This window comes from Pinus tabuliformis, chromosome J (assembly GCF_031772625.1).
Source record: "Pinus tabuliformis cultivar Carrire ecotype Pingquan chromosome J, CPIR1, whole genome shotgun sequence".
NCBI lineage: Eukaryota > Viridiplantae > Streptophyta > Pinopsida > Pinales > Pinaceae > Pinus > Pinus tabuliformis.
The window spans coordinates 622,654,847-622,673,609 of NC_142295.1; the positions used below are offsets into that span (position 1 = coordinate 622,654,847).

An 18,763-nucleotide genomic window follows, 5' to 3' on the forward strand; every position below is an offset into this window, starting at 1 on the left:
GTCTGAACTTAGTGTTGTGCTATTGTACCACATTTCTCTCTGTGTTAGTTTTTGTAGCATCGGATGGTGTTCTAGTCTCTAGTTGTTAGAGAGGCTAAGAAACACTAGGACTCCATAACCCAGAAAAGGTTTCAGGAAAATCCTAAGTCTAACTTAGGGATAATGATTAATTAACAATAATTAATTGAGAAAGGTGAGAATTCTCTAGAAATTCACATAGATCAACTTGGAGATGATCTCAACCATCTATTAAGTTTTAATCATGGTCGTTGGAGTCCCAACTAGAGATTATAAGAAGAGGTTGATGGGTAGATGGAGAACACACTAGTGCAGATACTCAATTTCCTAGGCAGTTCGAATTCCTAGTTGCAAGAGTGATTCAACAATGGAGATTGAGCTAGGAGGCGAGTAGCAGGTGGTAGGAGAGGTCAACAGTGATCTGGAGGAAGTTTCCCAGTTTCAGGGAGTTAGAAAGAGGAGGCCGAAATTTTCTCTAGGAAGCAGCATAGGGATCGCGTAGTTTCTTCAACAAAGCAGTTCGATTTGGCTGAAGGGTAGGACGTTTTCAGTTCCAGAGGCTAGGAAGATTTTCTAGAGGGACAAAGAAGCATTTTCCTAGTCAAAAGAAGGCAGGATAGGCTACAACTAGATTGGCAACATTTCCAGGCCAAGCATGTGAGGGATTGCGCTAGGGTGACTCGGGGCCTACGTAGAGCAGGTGGACGACTTGATTTTCAGATGTAGTTAGGTGCAGGGATTGCTCAGAGAGAGGTAAAAACCCTCAGTATATTTTTGCCAGTATTTCTCTTAGGTAGAATCGCCGGTTTGGCAACATTTTATTGTACCCAGAATTTTCTCTGCATAATAATAATATAAAATTTAAAGTTTAAACCCTCTGCTGTTTCAACCGATTTTCCCACAACGGGTTTTTCCTGGGACTTTTGTCCAAAATAACTGTGTTACAATTTTTGTGTGCACTAGCATTTCTCTGTTTCCAACGTTTTTATTTTCTGCAATATTCAATTTGTGAACTGTGAAGATTGCAGTGTGATTAATTCGTTGTTGTCATGGCAATAAACTGCATAATTAATTTTATAGTTTGAAGAATTAATTCTATAGTTGCTGCAATAGAAATTTCGTAGAAATTGTCACACTCTGTCCAATGCTTTTGTGACTTTCTCTATTTGTTAATTTTAGGTATGTTCTGTGCTTAGAGAAATTTATTTCAATTTTCACAGCTAGCTCAATATATTTTCCAGATCAGCAATCACATCAGCATTAAGGTAAATTGCAGATAGAACATAAATATAGACCGCAGAAGACAAGCCAAGACAAGAGGACACAAGATGTGGTGCTAGCTAGGGACAAACCCCAATGTGGGGAAACCCTTGATCAATTCTTCTTATATGTTCTTCAATAGTTCAAAAGAGAGAGAGAGATAGTACAATTACAACAAAAGTCAACACTTTGACTTATCTAAATAAGAGCATAGATCATCTCTAAGAAGATGATACACGAGATAGCTGAACTCAGTTGAAGACATGCTGCTTCAACTGATTCTCCAAGGTGACTCCTTCACCTATCATTGTGATGCACCTTGTCATCATGCTGCACCTCACTATGCTGCACCATGTTGCACCCTTCATCACTAAGCTGGACCTGATGACCATGCTGCACACATCATATTGCTGCACCTGATGCTGCCACTGCTGTCTCATGTGCCATTGTTGCACCATGCTGCCACAGTTGTCCCATGTGCCATAGCTGCATCATGTTGCCACACTGCTGTCCCATGTGGTATGCTGAACCATGTTGTCATACAGCATGTCTCATGTGCTTGCAACACCATGCTTGCCATGCTGTCCATGCTTGCTGTTGTCCATGCTTGCCATGTTTTCCATGCTTGTCACTGTCCCATGTTTTCCTTAGCATTCCTTTGCTGTCCCATTTACTATGCAGTTGTCCCTTGTAGCTCCATGCTTGCCACTGCTGCCTAGTTATATTGCTGTAGCTAGTGTCCCTAATAGTCATGTTGTCCATACTTGCCATGCTGTCCCTGCCTTGAGGTGGTTAGGACTACGGCGTACCATAGTCCTACACTGCCACCTACAACCCACCTTTTCACTGCCCCAAACAACCCTTCTTCAACTCGGCCTACCCTCGGCCTCCTTCCAGTAGCTTGGTGCCTTGTTTTAGGCCTTAAAACAGTCCTCCTTTTTCAGCCGCATTAGGCCCGCGTCTAGGGCACCATATGCTTGCGGCTAGGGCACCATATGCCTGCGGCTAGGGCACCATAGGTATGTTTAGGACAACGTCTATCTTCATCTTAACAATGGCTAGGATACCCTTGAGACATCGTAGAGGATAGGGCATCTCTTCATGACTGCGTCCTCTGGGTTAGGGCAGCGTTAGGGCTGCCTTCTAGGACTGTGGTAGGGTTGCCTTAGGATAGCATTAGGGATGCCTTCTAGGATTGCGTTAGGGATGCCTTCTTAGCTGCGGCTAGGGCAACCTCTTTTCCTCCAACATCTAGGGTTTCCACTCCTAGATTTCTCTTTCACTAAAACCCAAGACAAGTGGAGAGAAATCAAGGTATAAGTGTGTGTGAAATGACTCTCAATTCGTCTCCTTTTATACTAAAGCGTTGAGCACATGTGGGGTTTATTTGGTTGCTGGCTGACCTTGACAAACTGTCTTATAACACAAATAAATTTATAACTCCATGAATACTTATCGGAATCGGATGATCTGTTGGAATTTCTAAGTCTAACCCATTAGAAACCCTTCATGTACTTTCTGATTTATTCCTACCTACTTGTTCTGTTAATTAACAAGTTATTTACCATGTAAATACTGGAAATAAATACAAGTACATGCTCAACACATTACAGATCATCAACTGAAGGAAACAAAACAAGCACACAAGTGACACTGTTGTTTTTGGACCAATGTCCTTGGAAAAACCCAATGCGGCAAAACTGGTGCAGCTATCTGAGGGTTTTATTATTATGCAGTTTCTGAATATAATCTAGGTGCCAAAACCGGCTCACCCAACAGAGAATAATCTCGGCAGTAGTACCTCTCCTTTGGAGATAGATGCTCCGGCTAAAACCCCGGATAAACACTTCGCAGCTCCTCAATGCCAATCAGCCCCACGAAATACCCCAGTGTCAGCCTCTAGGGACTGCGTCAGCCTCTTCTACCCTTTGCGTCAACAATTTCGGCAGTTCCGGCTTCTGCCCTCTGCGTCAGCTTTCCTGGCTATTCCGACGGTTCCCGACATTTTCGGCTTTTCCCGACAATTCTGGCTTCTGCCCTCTGCGTCAGCTTTCCCAACTGTTTCGGCAGTTCCCGATAGTTCCGTCTGTTCCCGGCAGTTCCGGCTTCTGCCCTCTGCGTCAGCTTTCTTGGTTCCTACATTGATCCTCCCGACACTATCTCTGCCTCTATGCTTCTGTATTCACTGCCCCTCAGCTGCAACTCTGATCACTCTCTCGACTTCCTCAGCAAACCCTGCCCCAGAAAGTTGAAATCATGATCAACTCGATGTGTTCTCCAAGTGACCCTCAAGCCTCCTCTTATACTTTTCTTGTTGACAGATCAATGACCGAGTTTAAGTCCCTAATCAACGGCTAAGATTATATCTGGCTTGACCAATCACTTGTGGAACGTTCTAACACTGTTTTATATTCATTCACATTGATATAAATTATTAATGACTTTTGTACTCCATTAAAAATATTAATTATTTTAATATCTCCCAAACTGTTTAGAATCTGCCCAAACCCTTTTTGGGTATTGGAGATCTCATGTGCCTTAGCCTCTCCACCAAATTTCGTGGCTAGAGCACATCCGATGCTACCCCAAATCAACACTCCCTCTTAGCGAGGACTGTGCTCTAGCAATACTCCTCACTGAGTATTACTCTGATCATCCGGCATCGGTCCCTGATGCTAGGCCTGCTGCCCATCATCTGTACTGCTGCATCTGTACGACAACTCCCTCTACATCCGTGCTGCTGCCCATGGCCCTGCCATTGCCACTGTTGCGTTTGCACTGCATCCCCTCTCATCATGCTGCATCGTGCTGCCCATAGCACCGCCACTGCTAATTGCTGCACTGCAACTCAGTTACTGAGAAGTAAGTAACTGATCTCCCAACTCTGACATCTCTATTAGGCTAGAGACACTGCCGACGCTGAAGCTCCCTCTGTCGCTAACAAGTGCTCCCTCTTTGACCTCTATGTTGCTGCAACAACTCCTTGCATCTCGCACCGTTGCGCACCTCTCTGTGCCATCCTGCACTGGTGCAACACTCCCGTGGCTCTCGCACTGTTGTAGCCTTCTAGCCTCGCGCTGTCCTGGGAGTCCTGCATTGCAGCTCCCTCTGTCGCGCCATCCGCATCCGTCTTTACTGACATCACTAGTACTGCTACTCCTCTTCGGGGCTCCTTCAAAGACAGATGCTCCGGCTGAAACCCCGGATAAACACTCCGGCAACTCCTCAGCTCCAATTTGCCCCACGAAAAACCCCAGCGTCAGCCTCTTCTGCCCTCTGCGTCAGTTGTTCCGGCAGTTTCGGCTGTTCCCGACAGTTCCGGCTTCTGCCCTCTGTGTCAGCTTTCCCCGATGTTCTGACGCTTCTCGACAGTTCCGACTTCTGCCCTTTCTGTCAACTTTCCCAGCTGTTCCAGTAGTTCCGGCTGTTCCCGGCAGTTCTGGCTTCTGCCCTCTGCGTCAGGTTTCCCTGCTGCTGCGCTGATCCTCCCGACACTATCTCTGCCGCTCTACTTCTATATTCACTGCCCCTTAGCTGCAACTCTAATCACTCTCTCCACTTCCTCAGCAAACCCTACCCCAGAAAGTCGAAATCTTGATCAACTCGGTGTGTTCTCCAAGTGACCCTCAAGCCTCCTCTTATACTTTTCTCGTTGACAGATCAACGGCCGAGATTAAGTCCCTAATGAACGACTAAGATTACATTTGGCTTGATCCATGACTTTTGGACCATTCTAACACAGTTTTATATTAATTCACATTAATATAAATTATTAATGACTTTTGTACTCCATTAAAAATATTAATTATTTTAATATCTCCCAAACTGTTTAGAATCTTCCCAAACCCTTTCTGGGTATTGGAGATCTCATGTGCCTTAGCCTCTCCACCAAATTTCGTGGCTAGAGCACATCCGATGCTACCCCAAATCAACATGAACTTTAGATCAATCCTACACCTCTCGATGAGAGGGATCCAAGAAAAATATCAGCTGCCATAAATAAGATGACCCACATGGAGTTTGGCCCTAGTTGCCAATTTTAACACTCCCTCTCAACTAGGGAGAACTCCATCTGTTGATCCATCTGTTCGATTGTACTATCTCTGCCATTAGTGCCCTGCATTGCTCTACTTTGCTCTACTTTGCTATGCTCTGCTGAGCTCTGTTTTGCTCTGCTCTGCTGAGCTCTGTTTTGCTCTGTTATGTTGAACCATGAAGAAGAAGAATTGATCGAGAATGTCTTATACCATTCTCTACTGAACCGAATTCAGTTCCATATGAAGAGAGTGTGTCGTACCACTCTTACTGATCCCAGATTAGTTCCAAGGGAGTGGGTCTTATCACTCTTACTGACCCGAAGTCAGTTTTATTGATCCCAGATAAATATAACAAGAGAGTCTCTCAAACCACTCATACTGATCCCAGATCAGTTTTCATTGATCCCAGATCAATGGAGGTCATCCTAACATAGGGAGTACGATAGGTACAATGATGCGTCCATCGATAGTACTACTATGGTCCCTAACCCCATTTCCCTGCTCATTGGCCAGATCAGAGGTACTTCCCATGAGTCCAAGACTGCATGGGTAGGATGCCTCAACAGGAGAACCACTCATCCTGTCCCTAAGTCGCCACGGGTATCACTGGGGAAGGTTGAGCCATTCACCCTATATATAGCGCGCCATTAGGGGAGGGTGAGTTGCCCTATGGTCGCTTGTTGCTCCAAGAAGTACCCCAAGCCCCCCGGAGCTCCCAGAGCTCAATGCATGCATCATGCAGGATCCTCATAAGAGGGTCTCTCAACGGCTCCAAGTCGTTAGGGAAAGTCACAAATTTGACCCTTCCCCAGGGCTTTGACAGAATGTCTGTGACCTGTACATCAGTCTCAATGCGATGGAGCCTCCTCACTCATTGAAGTACCATATCCCAGATAAGGTAGTATCTAATGTATATATGCTGGAGCAATCATAGAATACGAGATTCCTCAACAATCAAATCCCCCCCTGGTTGACACAGAAGATCACGGTGGTATCCATCATGTGTACAAACAGCTCCCTGAAGAGCTTCCACAACCAGGCAGCTTCACATGAGATCATACTCGTAGCTATGTATTCGGTCTCAGCGGTGCTCAAAGCAACCGTCTTCTGCTTCCTGCTTATCCAGTATATCAAACAGAACCCAAAGTCAACCAACACTCAGAAGTGCTCTTGCGATCCTCTACACTGTCTGCCTAGTTAGTATTAGAATAATCATGCAGCTTCACATTTCCGGCAGTGTATCTCAATCCATGAGAGATTGTGCCCTGAAGATATCTCAGAAGATTCTTAGCACCAATCCAGTGAGGCTCAACCATATATGAGCTCATCATGCTAACTGCAAAACATATGTTCGGACGGAAGTTCACCAAGAACATCAACACTAGTATGAGTTTGTGAAACTCAAAGGCATTTCCCAAATCTGGTCTGGCATCACGACCACATAACTTCTGAAAGTTAAGCTCCATTGAGGTAGTCACAGGCTTGCAGTTCACCATTCCAAATCCGAAATCCAACTCCCTCTTAGTTCTGCAAATGAGAGGGTCTGCACCTGTCAGAGAGAGGTCGTCCTCAGAAGGTGCCGGTATGATAGGTCTATCATCCACAACCTTCAAACAATGGTTTGGATTGGCTTCACTCCTAGTGAATCTCAGCTTCATCAAACAACTATCGATCCTCTCATACTACGCCTGGGGTGTTTTGCTTCAAGCCATAAAGGGATTTCTTCCACCTGCATACATGAGATTCCCGATCATGAATCTCCAACCCCTCGAGTTGTTCCAAAACTGTGGGCCTGCTACATGAGGGGAACGATCCCCTTATAAAATTTTCATCTGGTACATCTCAGACATGTACCTTCATGTACTTTTTGAATTTAGGCATCCCAGTCGCCATCTGACTCACATCGGGTAAGGTCCTATAATAAGTAGACCTTCGGTGCTATAGATGAGAGATGTCAACTGACATGATCCCCAATGGACCATCCTACAACTTGATACAAATTGCCAACCCTAAACCCATGAGTAAAAGCATCTTTGAAAATTCTATTTTCAAACACGTACCTTTCCATCGATGAATGCCACCCTGAAACCTTTGATTTCCATTGTCGAAATGGACACCAGGTTCTTCTTGCGATTAGGCACATAAAAGAGATTCTTGTAAATGAATCAAGTTACCCTCATTCAATTGAGGGGTAACATTCCCTACACCCTTTCTGGGATAGGTGGCATCGACTCCAAGTGTAATCCCACGATTGTTTCTGTCTCTACCAAATTAGAGAGAGCACCCTTCTATTCGTTGAAGTGCCTTGAAGCACTACAATCAATAAGCCAGATTCCCAAAGAGTATGGAGGAGAGGGTCAACATAAGATAATGTTGTTTTATCTTACCAAAGACAAAATTTGATTCTTCATACATGGAGTTCCTTGCTTTCTTTGAAGAGTCGACCATTTCCTTGATGACCTATATTACCTATCATTCCTTTGATTATTGAAGATGTCCCTGGAATGATTGTTATCATCATCAAGTGATGTGTCCCTACCATTCAGACACTCCTTTGCATAATGGTTGAACTTATTACAAACTAGGCATCTGCCTTTCCTTCCACCCTTAGATCTGGACTTCCCTTTGAAGTGATCTTTAGGTAGGCCATCAGAAGCTTCCGCTGTGCCACTTGGATAATATTCTCTGCTTCGACTTCACCCTTGGTGAATTTGAAGAGGGATGAGGAATCCATTGATCCTTTTGTCCTTTCCCAACTATCTTCAATGATTGCTCTTTCACTCTTGCTTGGGCTTTGTCTTCACCTCAGCTCTGATACCATGTTAATTTTAGGTATGTTCTGTGCTTAGAGCAATTTATTTCAATTTTCATAGTTAGCTCAATATCTTTTCTAGATTAGCAATCTCATCAGCATTAATGTAAATTGCAGATAGAACATAAATATAGATCGTAGAAGACAAGCCAAGACAAGAGGACACAAGATGTGGTGCTAGCCAGGGACAAATACCAATGTGGGGAAACCCTTGATCAATTCTTCTTATATGTTCTTCAATAGTTCAGAAGAGAGAGAGAGATAGTACAATTACAACAGAAGTCAACACTTTGACTTATCTAAATAAGAGCATAGATCATCTCTAAGAAGATGATACATGAGATAGCTGAACTCAGTTGAAGACATGCTGCTTCAACTGATTCTCCAAGGTGACTTCTTCACCTATCATTGTGCTGCACCTCGTCATCATGCTGCACCTCACCATGTTGCACCATGCTGCACCCTTCATCACTAAGCTGGACCTCATGACCATGTTGCACACATCATACTGCTACACCTAATGCTGCCACTGCTGTCCCATGTGCCATTGTTGCACCGTGCTGCAACAATTGTTCCATGTGCCATAGCTGCATCATGTTGCCACACTGCTGTCCCATGTGGTATGCTGAACCATGTTGTCATATAGCATGTCTCATGTGCTTGCAGCACCATGCTTGCCATGCTGTCCATGCTTGCCATGTTGTCCATACTTGCCATGCTGTCCATGCTTGCTACTGTCCCATGTTTGCCTTAGCATTCCTTTGCTGTCCCATTTACTATGCAGCTGTCCCTTGCAACTCCATGCTTGCCACTGCTGCCTAGTTATATTGTTGTAACTACTGTCCCTAATAGTCATGTTGTCCATGCTTGCCATGCCGCTCCTGTCTTGAGGTCGTTAGTACTGCAGCCTACCACAGTCCCACGCTGTCACCTACAGCCCACCTTTTCACTGCCCCAAACAACCCTTCTTCAACTCAGCCTACCCTCGGCCTCCTTCCAATAGCTTGGTGCCTTGTTTTAGGCCTTAAAACAGTCCTCCTTTTCAGCCGCATTAGGCCGCGGCTAGGGTACCATAGGTATGTTTAGGACAACGTCTCTCTTCATCTTAACAACGGCTAGGATACCCTTGAGACAATGTAGAGGATAGGGCATCTCTTCATGACTGTGTCCTCTAGGTTAGGACAGCGTTATGGCTGCCTTCTAGGACCATGTTAGGGCTGCCTTAGGATAGCATTAGGGCTGCCTTCTAGGACTGCATTAGGGCTGCCTTCTAGGACTGTGTTAGGGCTGCTTTAGGATAGTATTAGGGCTGCCTTCTAGGACTGCATTGGGGCTGCCTTCTAGGACTGCATTAGGGCTGCCTTCTTAGCTGCGGCTAGGGAAACCTCTTTTTTTCCAACATCTAGGGCTTCCACTCCTAGATTTCTTTTCCACTAAAACCCAAGACAAGTGGAGAGAAATCAAGATAGAAGTGTGTGTGAAATGACTCTCAAGTCATCTCCTTTTATAGTAAAGCGTTGAGCACATGTGGGGTTTATTTGGTTGCCGGCCGACCTTGACGAATTGTCTTATAACATAAATAAATTCATAACTCCATGAATACTTATCGGAATTGGATGATCTTTAGATCAATCCTACACCTCTCGATGAGAGGGATCCAAGAAAAATATCAGCTGCCATAAATAAGATGAACCACATGGAGTTTGGCCCTAGTTGCCAATTTTAACACTATTGCACAATAAATTTCTGCGTGCAATGTCTTTTCATTTAAAAATTCCAACATGATTATCCCTCAAATCCATCAAACTTGCCAAGTTCCATTTCTCTGCAAGCAATGGATCTTCATTGGTATCAACAAGAAAGGCAGCTCCTAATTGAATTCCTCTTCTCACTTATCAATGGACTTTGAGGAGGGTTACATCCAAAGACTTTCGCGAATGTCGATACAAGTTTCCTTAGGCACATTGGAATTGTAATATCCCAAATGGATATTTTCATTAAAATCACGAGGGTTTTAACTCAACAATATTGCACTAGGAAATACATTCAAAAACATCGTAAAATTTGTAGAAAATATTGCCAGTAATTAATTCAGATTTATAATAAACCCAGAAATACACGACAATTTCATAAAAATATTGTAACATGAGAATCAATTGGAAATGTTGTAACAATATCTGAACTGAACTTTATTATATTAATAAGAATATATGCCAATACAGAATAGTTGGAAATAGCTGAGATAATGGCCACCCAAAATATATGCTACAATGTTGATGTTGGCCTCCAAAATTGAAACTAGAAACAATATAAGTGCACTTGTAAACTCGGGATGAATTCACCTAGGGATGGGATGGGTTTTCGTCCACTCTCTTCGAAATACCCAAGTGTTTTCGTCCTGGGGCCACTGAAGCTGACAACCAAGTTCACCAACCCTTACGAATAGAAAAATATTCAGCTCCAAGATGTCCCAAATGATTTTCTTCCCCTCCCTTTATAGATCTAATGGACCCCTCTCCAACCTTCTAGAAGCACTTTATTTTATTATTTTATTTCTACTTTAGAAGATTCTCCCCTTTACTTGATTTAAGTGATTTTTAGTTTATTTTACTTAAGTCACTTTTCCCCTTCTGGGTTTTTTATTCAATTAAGCATTTTCCCATTTTTTATTTAATTAGTGACTAATTACAGTCTCTTTTAATTTAGGAAAATGACAAATTCACCTCTACGATCTCCCCGGCCATTGAAAGTCACTTTTCACCATCCCATCCTGTAGATCTCTTCGATCTGGTTCCAACACGCTATTACACTAAGGTGTTTCATCAAATATTCCTTCCAAAATGGTGCCATAAGCGTATTTGATTAAGATAGGCTCAATAATAACCCCGTTTTACGGGAATTGTTGGAATGCAGCGGAACCAGGGATAAGCTATGCGGAATTGACCCTGATGATGAAATATGCCAAGTGAACTTTGTTGGACCCATAAAAGTCCTCCAAAACCTTTCGGGCCCACTGATAAGGAGATCTCGCTCCCATGACTAAGGTGTCACCAACTGTGGAAATCCATCCTAGCCGCATTATAAGGGAAAGTGAAAATGGGGACATTACAGGAAGGAGAGGACTCACGTTGCGCCCAGCTTCTGTTGTAACCATTTTTTTGCATTTCGATGTCTACTTCATTCCCCTACTTGTTATGCAAGAAAGATTTTGTCTAAGTACATCTGATGAGAAAAGGATAATTTCTGGATACAAACACAGTATAGATTTACTGGTGTAATAAAATACATGTCTATATTTTCCCATCACTGGTTTAGTTTTTCTGCTTAAATTATGCCAAGTTACTTCTAGTGGCAAGAGATCGGGTGATAAATCGTTTAAAACCTTTAAAATATGCAGATTTAGGAAAATTCTGTTGGATGAAATGCCATCTTTTTCAATACATTGCTGTTTTCCTTGATGTATTGTATTACACAAGCCTCATGTGATTAACAACTATATGACTCTTTTATGATCTTCTCATTGTTTTAGAAGTGTTTTCTTATTGGAATAAAAGATCCTGGGATTCAATTCATTTTGCAGTGAAGATGGGGAACACTATGCAAAGAAATTGGCTGATTTTGTTAACAAGAGACTAAGATCTGAGCGTACTGCTTCTGTGAGTTTCTAGAGAACTCTATATTAGTGTTTACCTTTCCCATGCATTACTGCAAAACTCAAGGTTTTCACTTTTATGAGAGGAATGTTTTTAACTGTAGTAATAAGGGCTATTATTTTGGCAAATGGACAAATTTGTTAGAATATATGCTGAAACTCCTCAAGGATTTGCTAAGGTGATCAGTGAATCATCTTTGTATGATTAGGTTTTAGTCATGGAACTGATCTTCATTTTGTGTTATATACATTCTTGTCTCGAGTCTCACTGTATGCATGTTTATGGTGGTAAAGATGACTAAGTTGTAGCAAGTCGAAAACAAATTTCTGTATATGTTGACGTTTTGTAGATATGGACAAGCACTTTGCAAAGAACAATATTGACAGCGCGCCATATCGGTGGATTCCCAAAGGTCAGTACTAGATAATGTTGCTATATCTGCACATTATTGGCACAGAATGGCCATTGATTAAATTGAGAATTATTTGGTTTGTAGCATCTTTCATTGCATATACTTTCCTTTTTTCAGTGCAAATTTATGAATATGTAGTTACATTGTATGCAGCCTTTGGATGGCTTTTAGTATATCAAATGTCATAATATAATTATCTTCGTTATTATTAGTTATTTATAATATATTGTGCTAAATTGTCATGTATTAGAGAAATTTATCATGATGGTTGATTTGAATGTGATAATTAATTGTAAGCGACCTACATTAAAATTGGAGATTGATTCCATAAGGCATATCATTCAATTTTTAACCTGGTTGAAGCATGTGAATTTATGGGGTATTTTCTTTGGTATCAGAGTCCATTATTTCAACATTCCCTTTGTGGTTGAATTATTACAGGATGAACACTATAGTTTAACACAGGGTACAGAAGTGAAGGGCACCCTGCAGATTTTTGTGGGACTGTTGAAAATATTTGAAAGGACTTTTGCTACATTCTCGATGGTATTATGATCTAAAGATATTTTCTTGGGTTGGGTAACACTACACGTTCAAGGAAGTATGTTTGTGAACATGTTTACTGGGTGAAATCTAAATAATCTAAATTTTATTAGATTATTGCCTGCAATCACGTTCGACAAAGGATTGTGTGGGGAAAAATGTATTCACATGGGAATGTAATGCTCTACATAGGTCCTTGTGCATATCCATCTCTAATAAAAGGCATTTCATTGTGATAATAGTACAAAATCACTATCACTAGAAATTTGTACATTTTTTAATGCCAAGGGGTGTATCACATATAATGAGGCAGATTTATATATTTGGAAGTTCGTTTGTAGTTACAATGTATCAAGTGGATCCCTTCATTAATACAGATTACAGAACAATAAAAGATCCTAATACCAAAAAATTATTAATTAATATATATATATATAGCCCTTTCTCAACCAACATCTGTCTGAGGTGTATAAAATATCTTATTGTGAAGAGTCGCATTTTCATAACAATTTGTATTTGTTATATAGAGAATTGTTTTGGGCCTATTCTCTCTGCCTAAATGCACTCAAAACTCGTCATCTGGGTGAATTGTTGTTTTTTTGCAGTGTTGTGAAATTTTTTATTCTCTACATTTTGTTTGACTATTTTTAAGTTGTTATGGCTTTCCTCACATCCTTCTCTACTGTTTTGGTCCATTCTTCCCTCACACCTGCTTCATATTTAGGTCTTGTTGACCACTACGTGTCAATGACCCATAGTAGTACACCCTCTTTTTTTCACAAAAGGGATAGTGTCTGATCGATGTGTTAGTGCCTCCTTCCTTCTCCTATTGTGTCATATTTGTAAATCCTTCAATCCTATCCCAAGTTGTTCTTAAGGGGGGATGTTAGGATATTCCGACACATAGGAAATAGTTAAGTACAACTTGGTCTAGTGTAGAGTTAGGTATAGAGTTAGGTAAAGTGTGTTTCTTTACCGTTGTACATTTTGTAACTTACAATCCGACGGTCATGATATGTAGTGATCCGACGGTTCATTCTCTCCTCGGTATTATCGACACTTGATCCGTGGCTTGACACCCGATTGGTCCATGAATTCTATTTAAAGCGCATGGAGGGTCATTTGTAGGGTAATCCGTGCATGAGAGAAGCTTATGTAAATTTTCATTCTTTGATTAATAAATTGCCTGAAGTGGCCGCGTTGGCTCAGGCCGTGGACTGTTTCCCTCTTTGAGGGTTTTAACCACGTCAAAAATACTGGTGTATTGATCTGTGATCTGGTTGTGAGCGGTGTCCTTTTGGTGTTCTTTCTGAGGAACTTACCCTGTAAATTCCTACATGGTATCAGAGCTATTTGAGGGCCGCGTCCGTTGGTGATCCAAATCTGAAGCCGGTAGAACTGCATCTGACTGCTGTTTCCTAGATCTGCTGTTTCTGACTGCTTTCAGGTCGAGAGGACTGCTCTGTTGTGTTCGGAGCATCTGTTCCAGTGAGGAACCCCTTTCGTTTCATGCGTGTTAGCGCTTGAAATTTCACCTCAGGCTGAGAAAGGTAAACTTCAAGGCAACATCAAACCACTTAGCCTCGTAGCTAGCCCTACGGGGCAGGAGAGGGCTCTCTCCGGTCTATCTCAATAAAGATCTTCAATGGGCGAGATGACCAATAGGAAAACACTGATTTTAGGCTAGTAAACTGATCAAGAAGTTTAAATTTGGGATTTTTTAAGTTTTGGTGGAAAATTGGGGAATGGCAATTTCGAGTGCGGGGATTGGACACAGTTTTCGCAGGGAGTTCTTTGGGGCGAGGTAGGAAACAGTATTGATGCCTTTGATAGAGATGGATGGATGAGAATGACTGGTGAGGAGTTAAGGAGAGCAAGCAATAACCTTGAATTCCCCTTAAACAATTGAAAACATTGATATTAAGCAAACTTAAAAGCAGAGCACGACAGTGATGAATTCTACTTTAACACTTCATTTGCCTAATTTGCAGAAGGAAAAGTAAGGAAATGATTCACATAACACACTTACAAGTACAAAGAGAAACACACCATCAATACATGTGACCACAAGAATCTCAAAAAGGACTGCAAAACCCTGGTCTTCCTTTGCCAAAAATTGCAGAGATATAGTGAATAATGCAATAAGCGCTTCTCCCTCAAAAGTCCAACCTCTCCAACCCCTGAAAATGACTAAGAAAATACATAATATAGGCAAGCTAACACCTTTCCTTGCCTCTAGGGGTCGAGCTCATCCTCCTAGGAGCTGTTTCAACCAATTCTAAACTAAGCACTGAAAACTAGGCAATCAAAACAACTTGCCTCTATAAGCTAGGAAACCAATTCATTCATTACATTTTACCTATCTGATGAATGAATCTTCTAGAAGAGATAAATAAGTGCCTAAACATCATAAAATTACATCATTTACAGCAAGGAGGATGAAAATCAACTCCCAGAAAGTCAAATCCAGTCAAACTGCGCTTTGCTGAGCTGTAGGCTGAAATCCTGAGCAATTTGCCTGATGGGTCGCGCGCCATTCCTGAACGGGTCACGCGCCTTTGAGAGCACTTTTGGGGTACTTCCAGGTGTCCAAATGGGGCAAGAGTAGGCTTGTTGGAAAGGTCTGGATGTCTACTTTCCAACCCAAGTGGAATTTCTGAATTTGGTGGTCATTTACCCCTCCAAAATTGCAATCTCCCAAGACTGCTTTCTGTGTGTCAAAAATGTGGTAGAAAGTCATTTTTTGCTTGTTTTTTGACTTTCTGGAGGCCCAAAACTTCATAAAATCTCTTGGCAATGGGTGAGCATGTGTAACTTTTCACGACAAATCCAGAAATGCTGAGTTTTCCCGGAACGGAGTAGCCAAATGAAAGGGTCGCGCGGGGGGTGAGACCTGTTGAGGGGACAAAACCTGTTTTTTTGCCTGAAAAAACCAAAAATGACCCAAAATGCTCAATTTTTTTTGGAATTTGTGCTGGGGCTGAGCTATTTAGTGCCATGCTCCTTCAAGGAAGCCTCGACCAAGATGTGGAGGGGGTCGGACCTTTTTCTTCGTTTTTGTGCTTTGGCCAACCGCCTTTGGAGCACTTTCATCTTCGCCTTGCACACGTGCATCCGTGCCCAATAATGATTCTTCATGTTTCTAAGCAATTTCTTATCTTGGTTGGCCTTGGCCAACAGCCTCTCCAAATGAGCATTGAGCCGGATAAGCATAGACTCTCGCTCAACGGGTACTAAATCACCAGGTCTTCTTCGATTCAAGTTACGGTCACTACGAATCCTCCACAACTCATCAAGAGTTTGCTCATCCTCCAACTGCTTGTTGCGCTGCTCTAAATAGGTGATCCTCCACTGTGCCATCTCTAACTTCTGCTGCAACAAGCGGTTCTCGGCCTCCTTTTGCTGAATGACCTCATGAAGCTCCGTGGTAGGAGAGCGGGTATCAAGATCAATGATATCAATGTCGGGATCACCGGTCATTCCCTCCTCGATCATGGGTTGCTTGCCCCTCTGTGCTGCCTGTGCTGCTGAAGAAGGCGAGGCCCCTTCCACCTGATGTGGAGATAGCACTCGCTGAGCTGATGAAGAAGGCGAGACCCCTTCCACCTGCTGTGGAGAAAATACTCGCCGAGCTGCTGCAAATAAGGCCCTTTGGCCTCTCTGATAAGTGACCAATGGAGAAGAGCTGACATATCTAGTCATGGGGATGTCATGCTGCTGTGATGGTCCTCCCTCCTCGTGAACAACCTCAGGATGTGGTGGTGGTGGTGCTGTGAAAAGCTCACGAGAGATAAACTCCTCCCATGGGATGCCCTGCTGAGCCAACTGATGTATGACCACAAGCTGAATCAAACCATAATGATAGAGGCTCCTATACTGCTGTGCTGGGCTCTTCCTCTGCATCAAGGGCACCATCCTCTCAATGTTCCGGCACAAGAAAACAGGGATGTTCATCATCCGTACCCGTGTGAAATGCATCAACAGGCGAATATAGTACAAATATACCTGTGAAAATCTGCCCTCACAGGTGAAATAGAGCATGATAAGCCTCATCATGGGGGCATACTCACTCCTCAGAAATCTGAAGGGAAATACACCTGTCAAGTGTCTCATGAATGCAGGTCTAATGAAAGGCTCATACTGAACACTGTCCAACATCTTGCGCTTATTCCACACCTCCTCGACATTAGGTATCCCTGTGGCTTGAGCAATCATCTCGGGTGTCAATGTAAAATCCACCCCGGCAAGGTTCACATGTCCATGATGCAAATGCAAAACAAATAAGCGAGCCAACTCCCTGTGATGCTGAATCCGAGAGATCTTCTCGCAAAACTCATAGCAAGACATATAACGGAAGCATGACACTGCCATTGGACAAGCCTGCAAATCGGTCAAAGAGGTGGGCTCCTCTCTCCTATGATGACCGCCCTTTCCACCCTTGTGAGGCCTCCTCTGTACCTCAAACTCTGAAGCTGACGCATGGTCATCACTTTGCGCATAATTGGTTTCGGTTTCTGACATTGTTTTAGGAGCAAAGTGGCTGAAATATACTGCTGTTTCTGCTTTGTAAACTGCTGATTAGAATGCTGTTTCAAGGGGACAAGGAGCACGAGGGAAATGTTAGGGGAGGGATACTTTAAAGGGAAAACGGGAATAATAATAAAACAGGGAGTTTAGGGGAAGAATTATTGCATATACATCATTATACAATTTGATTTACAAGGATATTATGAGAGGTAGGGTTAGGGTGTAATTTTTTGATTTCTTGGGAAGAGGAGTAGGGTTTAAGGCTCTTCACATATTTGGAAGGGAAATTTACATAGAATGATAAGGAATATGAAATGGGAGATGAAAAAAAAAAAATGAGAACAATGGGATACCTCAAAACAGCATATAAAACCCTAGCAATTTGACAACTTCAAACCAAAAGCACAATGGAGACTTTCACTTGCTAATGGAGACTTTTGCAAATACAATCATGACCATCTTGAACTGTAGCAAGCAATAATTTTTTATGATGGAGGGCCTACCTTGCAAAATTTGGCAATTTGTGGTTCCTTGGCAAGTTTGCTGGCGGTTTTGGCAGAGAGAGTGCTGATGGGTCGCGCGCCTCACCCAACAGGTCGCGCGCCTTCAACGGGTCGCGCGCGTTATAACTTAACACTGGCACAGGGCGCCTGACAGGTTGCGTGCCTCCAACGGGTCGCGCGTCTTCCCAACTCACACAATTCGCTCAAACTCTCTTGGAAACAATTGCTCTATCACTTGAATGCACAATGAGGCTTGATGGAGGGAGATTAGGGCTTTTATAGCCTTGCTTGAACTTTGAATTAATTTCATGTCATAACCCACTTTATAATGTTTTTCCATGACACTTTATAAACTTGACTTTTTTGGTTTCCTTTTGTCCTGAAATTGATTGATTTGATGCTTTTCTTTGATGATTTTTGCAGGGATAGCATCTGAGGGATCTTGACAAGGGAGCCAGGGTTACATGCTGTCCTTTGAATCATTTTGAATTTTTACAATTTTTTCCAAATTTTGAGAAATGACCTTGGCTTTAAAAACAGGGTTTTTAAATCCAAGGTGAAAATTAGCTGCACAAGATAGAATCTTTCGAAGAAACACTTTGAAAATCATCCCTCTGGCTTGCTGGGCACTTATTGACCTTCAGAGACATGACCTTGAAGACAAATTTGACCTAAACCCTAGACCTAGAAATTTTGACCTCAAGACAAGACAAGTAACCTTGAAAAAGTTTAATGACTGAAACAACTTGATCCAGCGGTGCCAAGAGGGGGACAAAGACACCAACTCCTCCATCATGGTTATGGCATGCCTAACGGAATGCAAAGAATGACACTGATAAGACACCTATTTATGCAAATGCAAAGAGCTTTGATCGCTGATGGAGGGCTACTAGACCGACTCTAACAACGCGAAAAGGTTTCCGGTAGCCCTAGCTGCGTCATTTTTAAGATCTGGAGGTATACAGTGTTTATTTGCAGTTTACTGTTATTTTCTCTCT

The 18,763-nt window shown here is 42.5% G+C and overlaps 1 protein-coding gene across 1 annotated transcript in view; it reads left to right on the forward strand.

Annotated features, from left to right (window-relative positions):
- The window catches only part of LOC149228493 (6-phosphofructo-2-kinase/fructose-2,6-bisphosphatase-like), a 149,665-nt gene that overhangs the window by 52,087 nt on the left and 78,815 nt on the right, over positions 1 to 18,763 (forward strand). The window contains exons 4-5 of the mRNA XM_089380792.1: positions 11,682 to 11,783; positions 12,130 to 12,192. Of these exons, the coding sequence (XP_089236918.1) occupies positions 11,682 to 11,783; positions 12,130 to 12,192 (165 nt within the window). The remainder of the gene's footprint in view (positions 1 to 11,681; positions 11,784 to 12,129; positions 12,193 to 18,763) is intronic.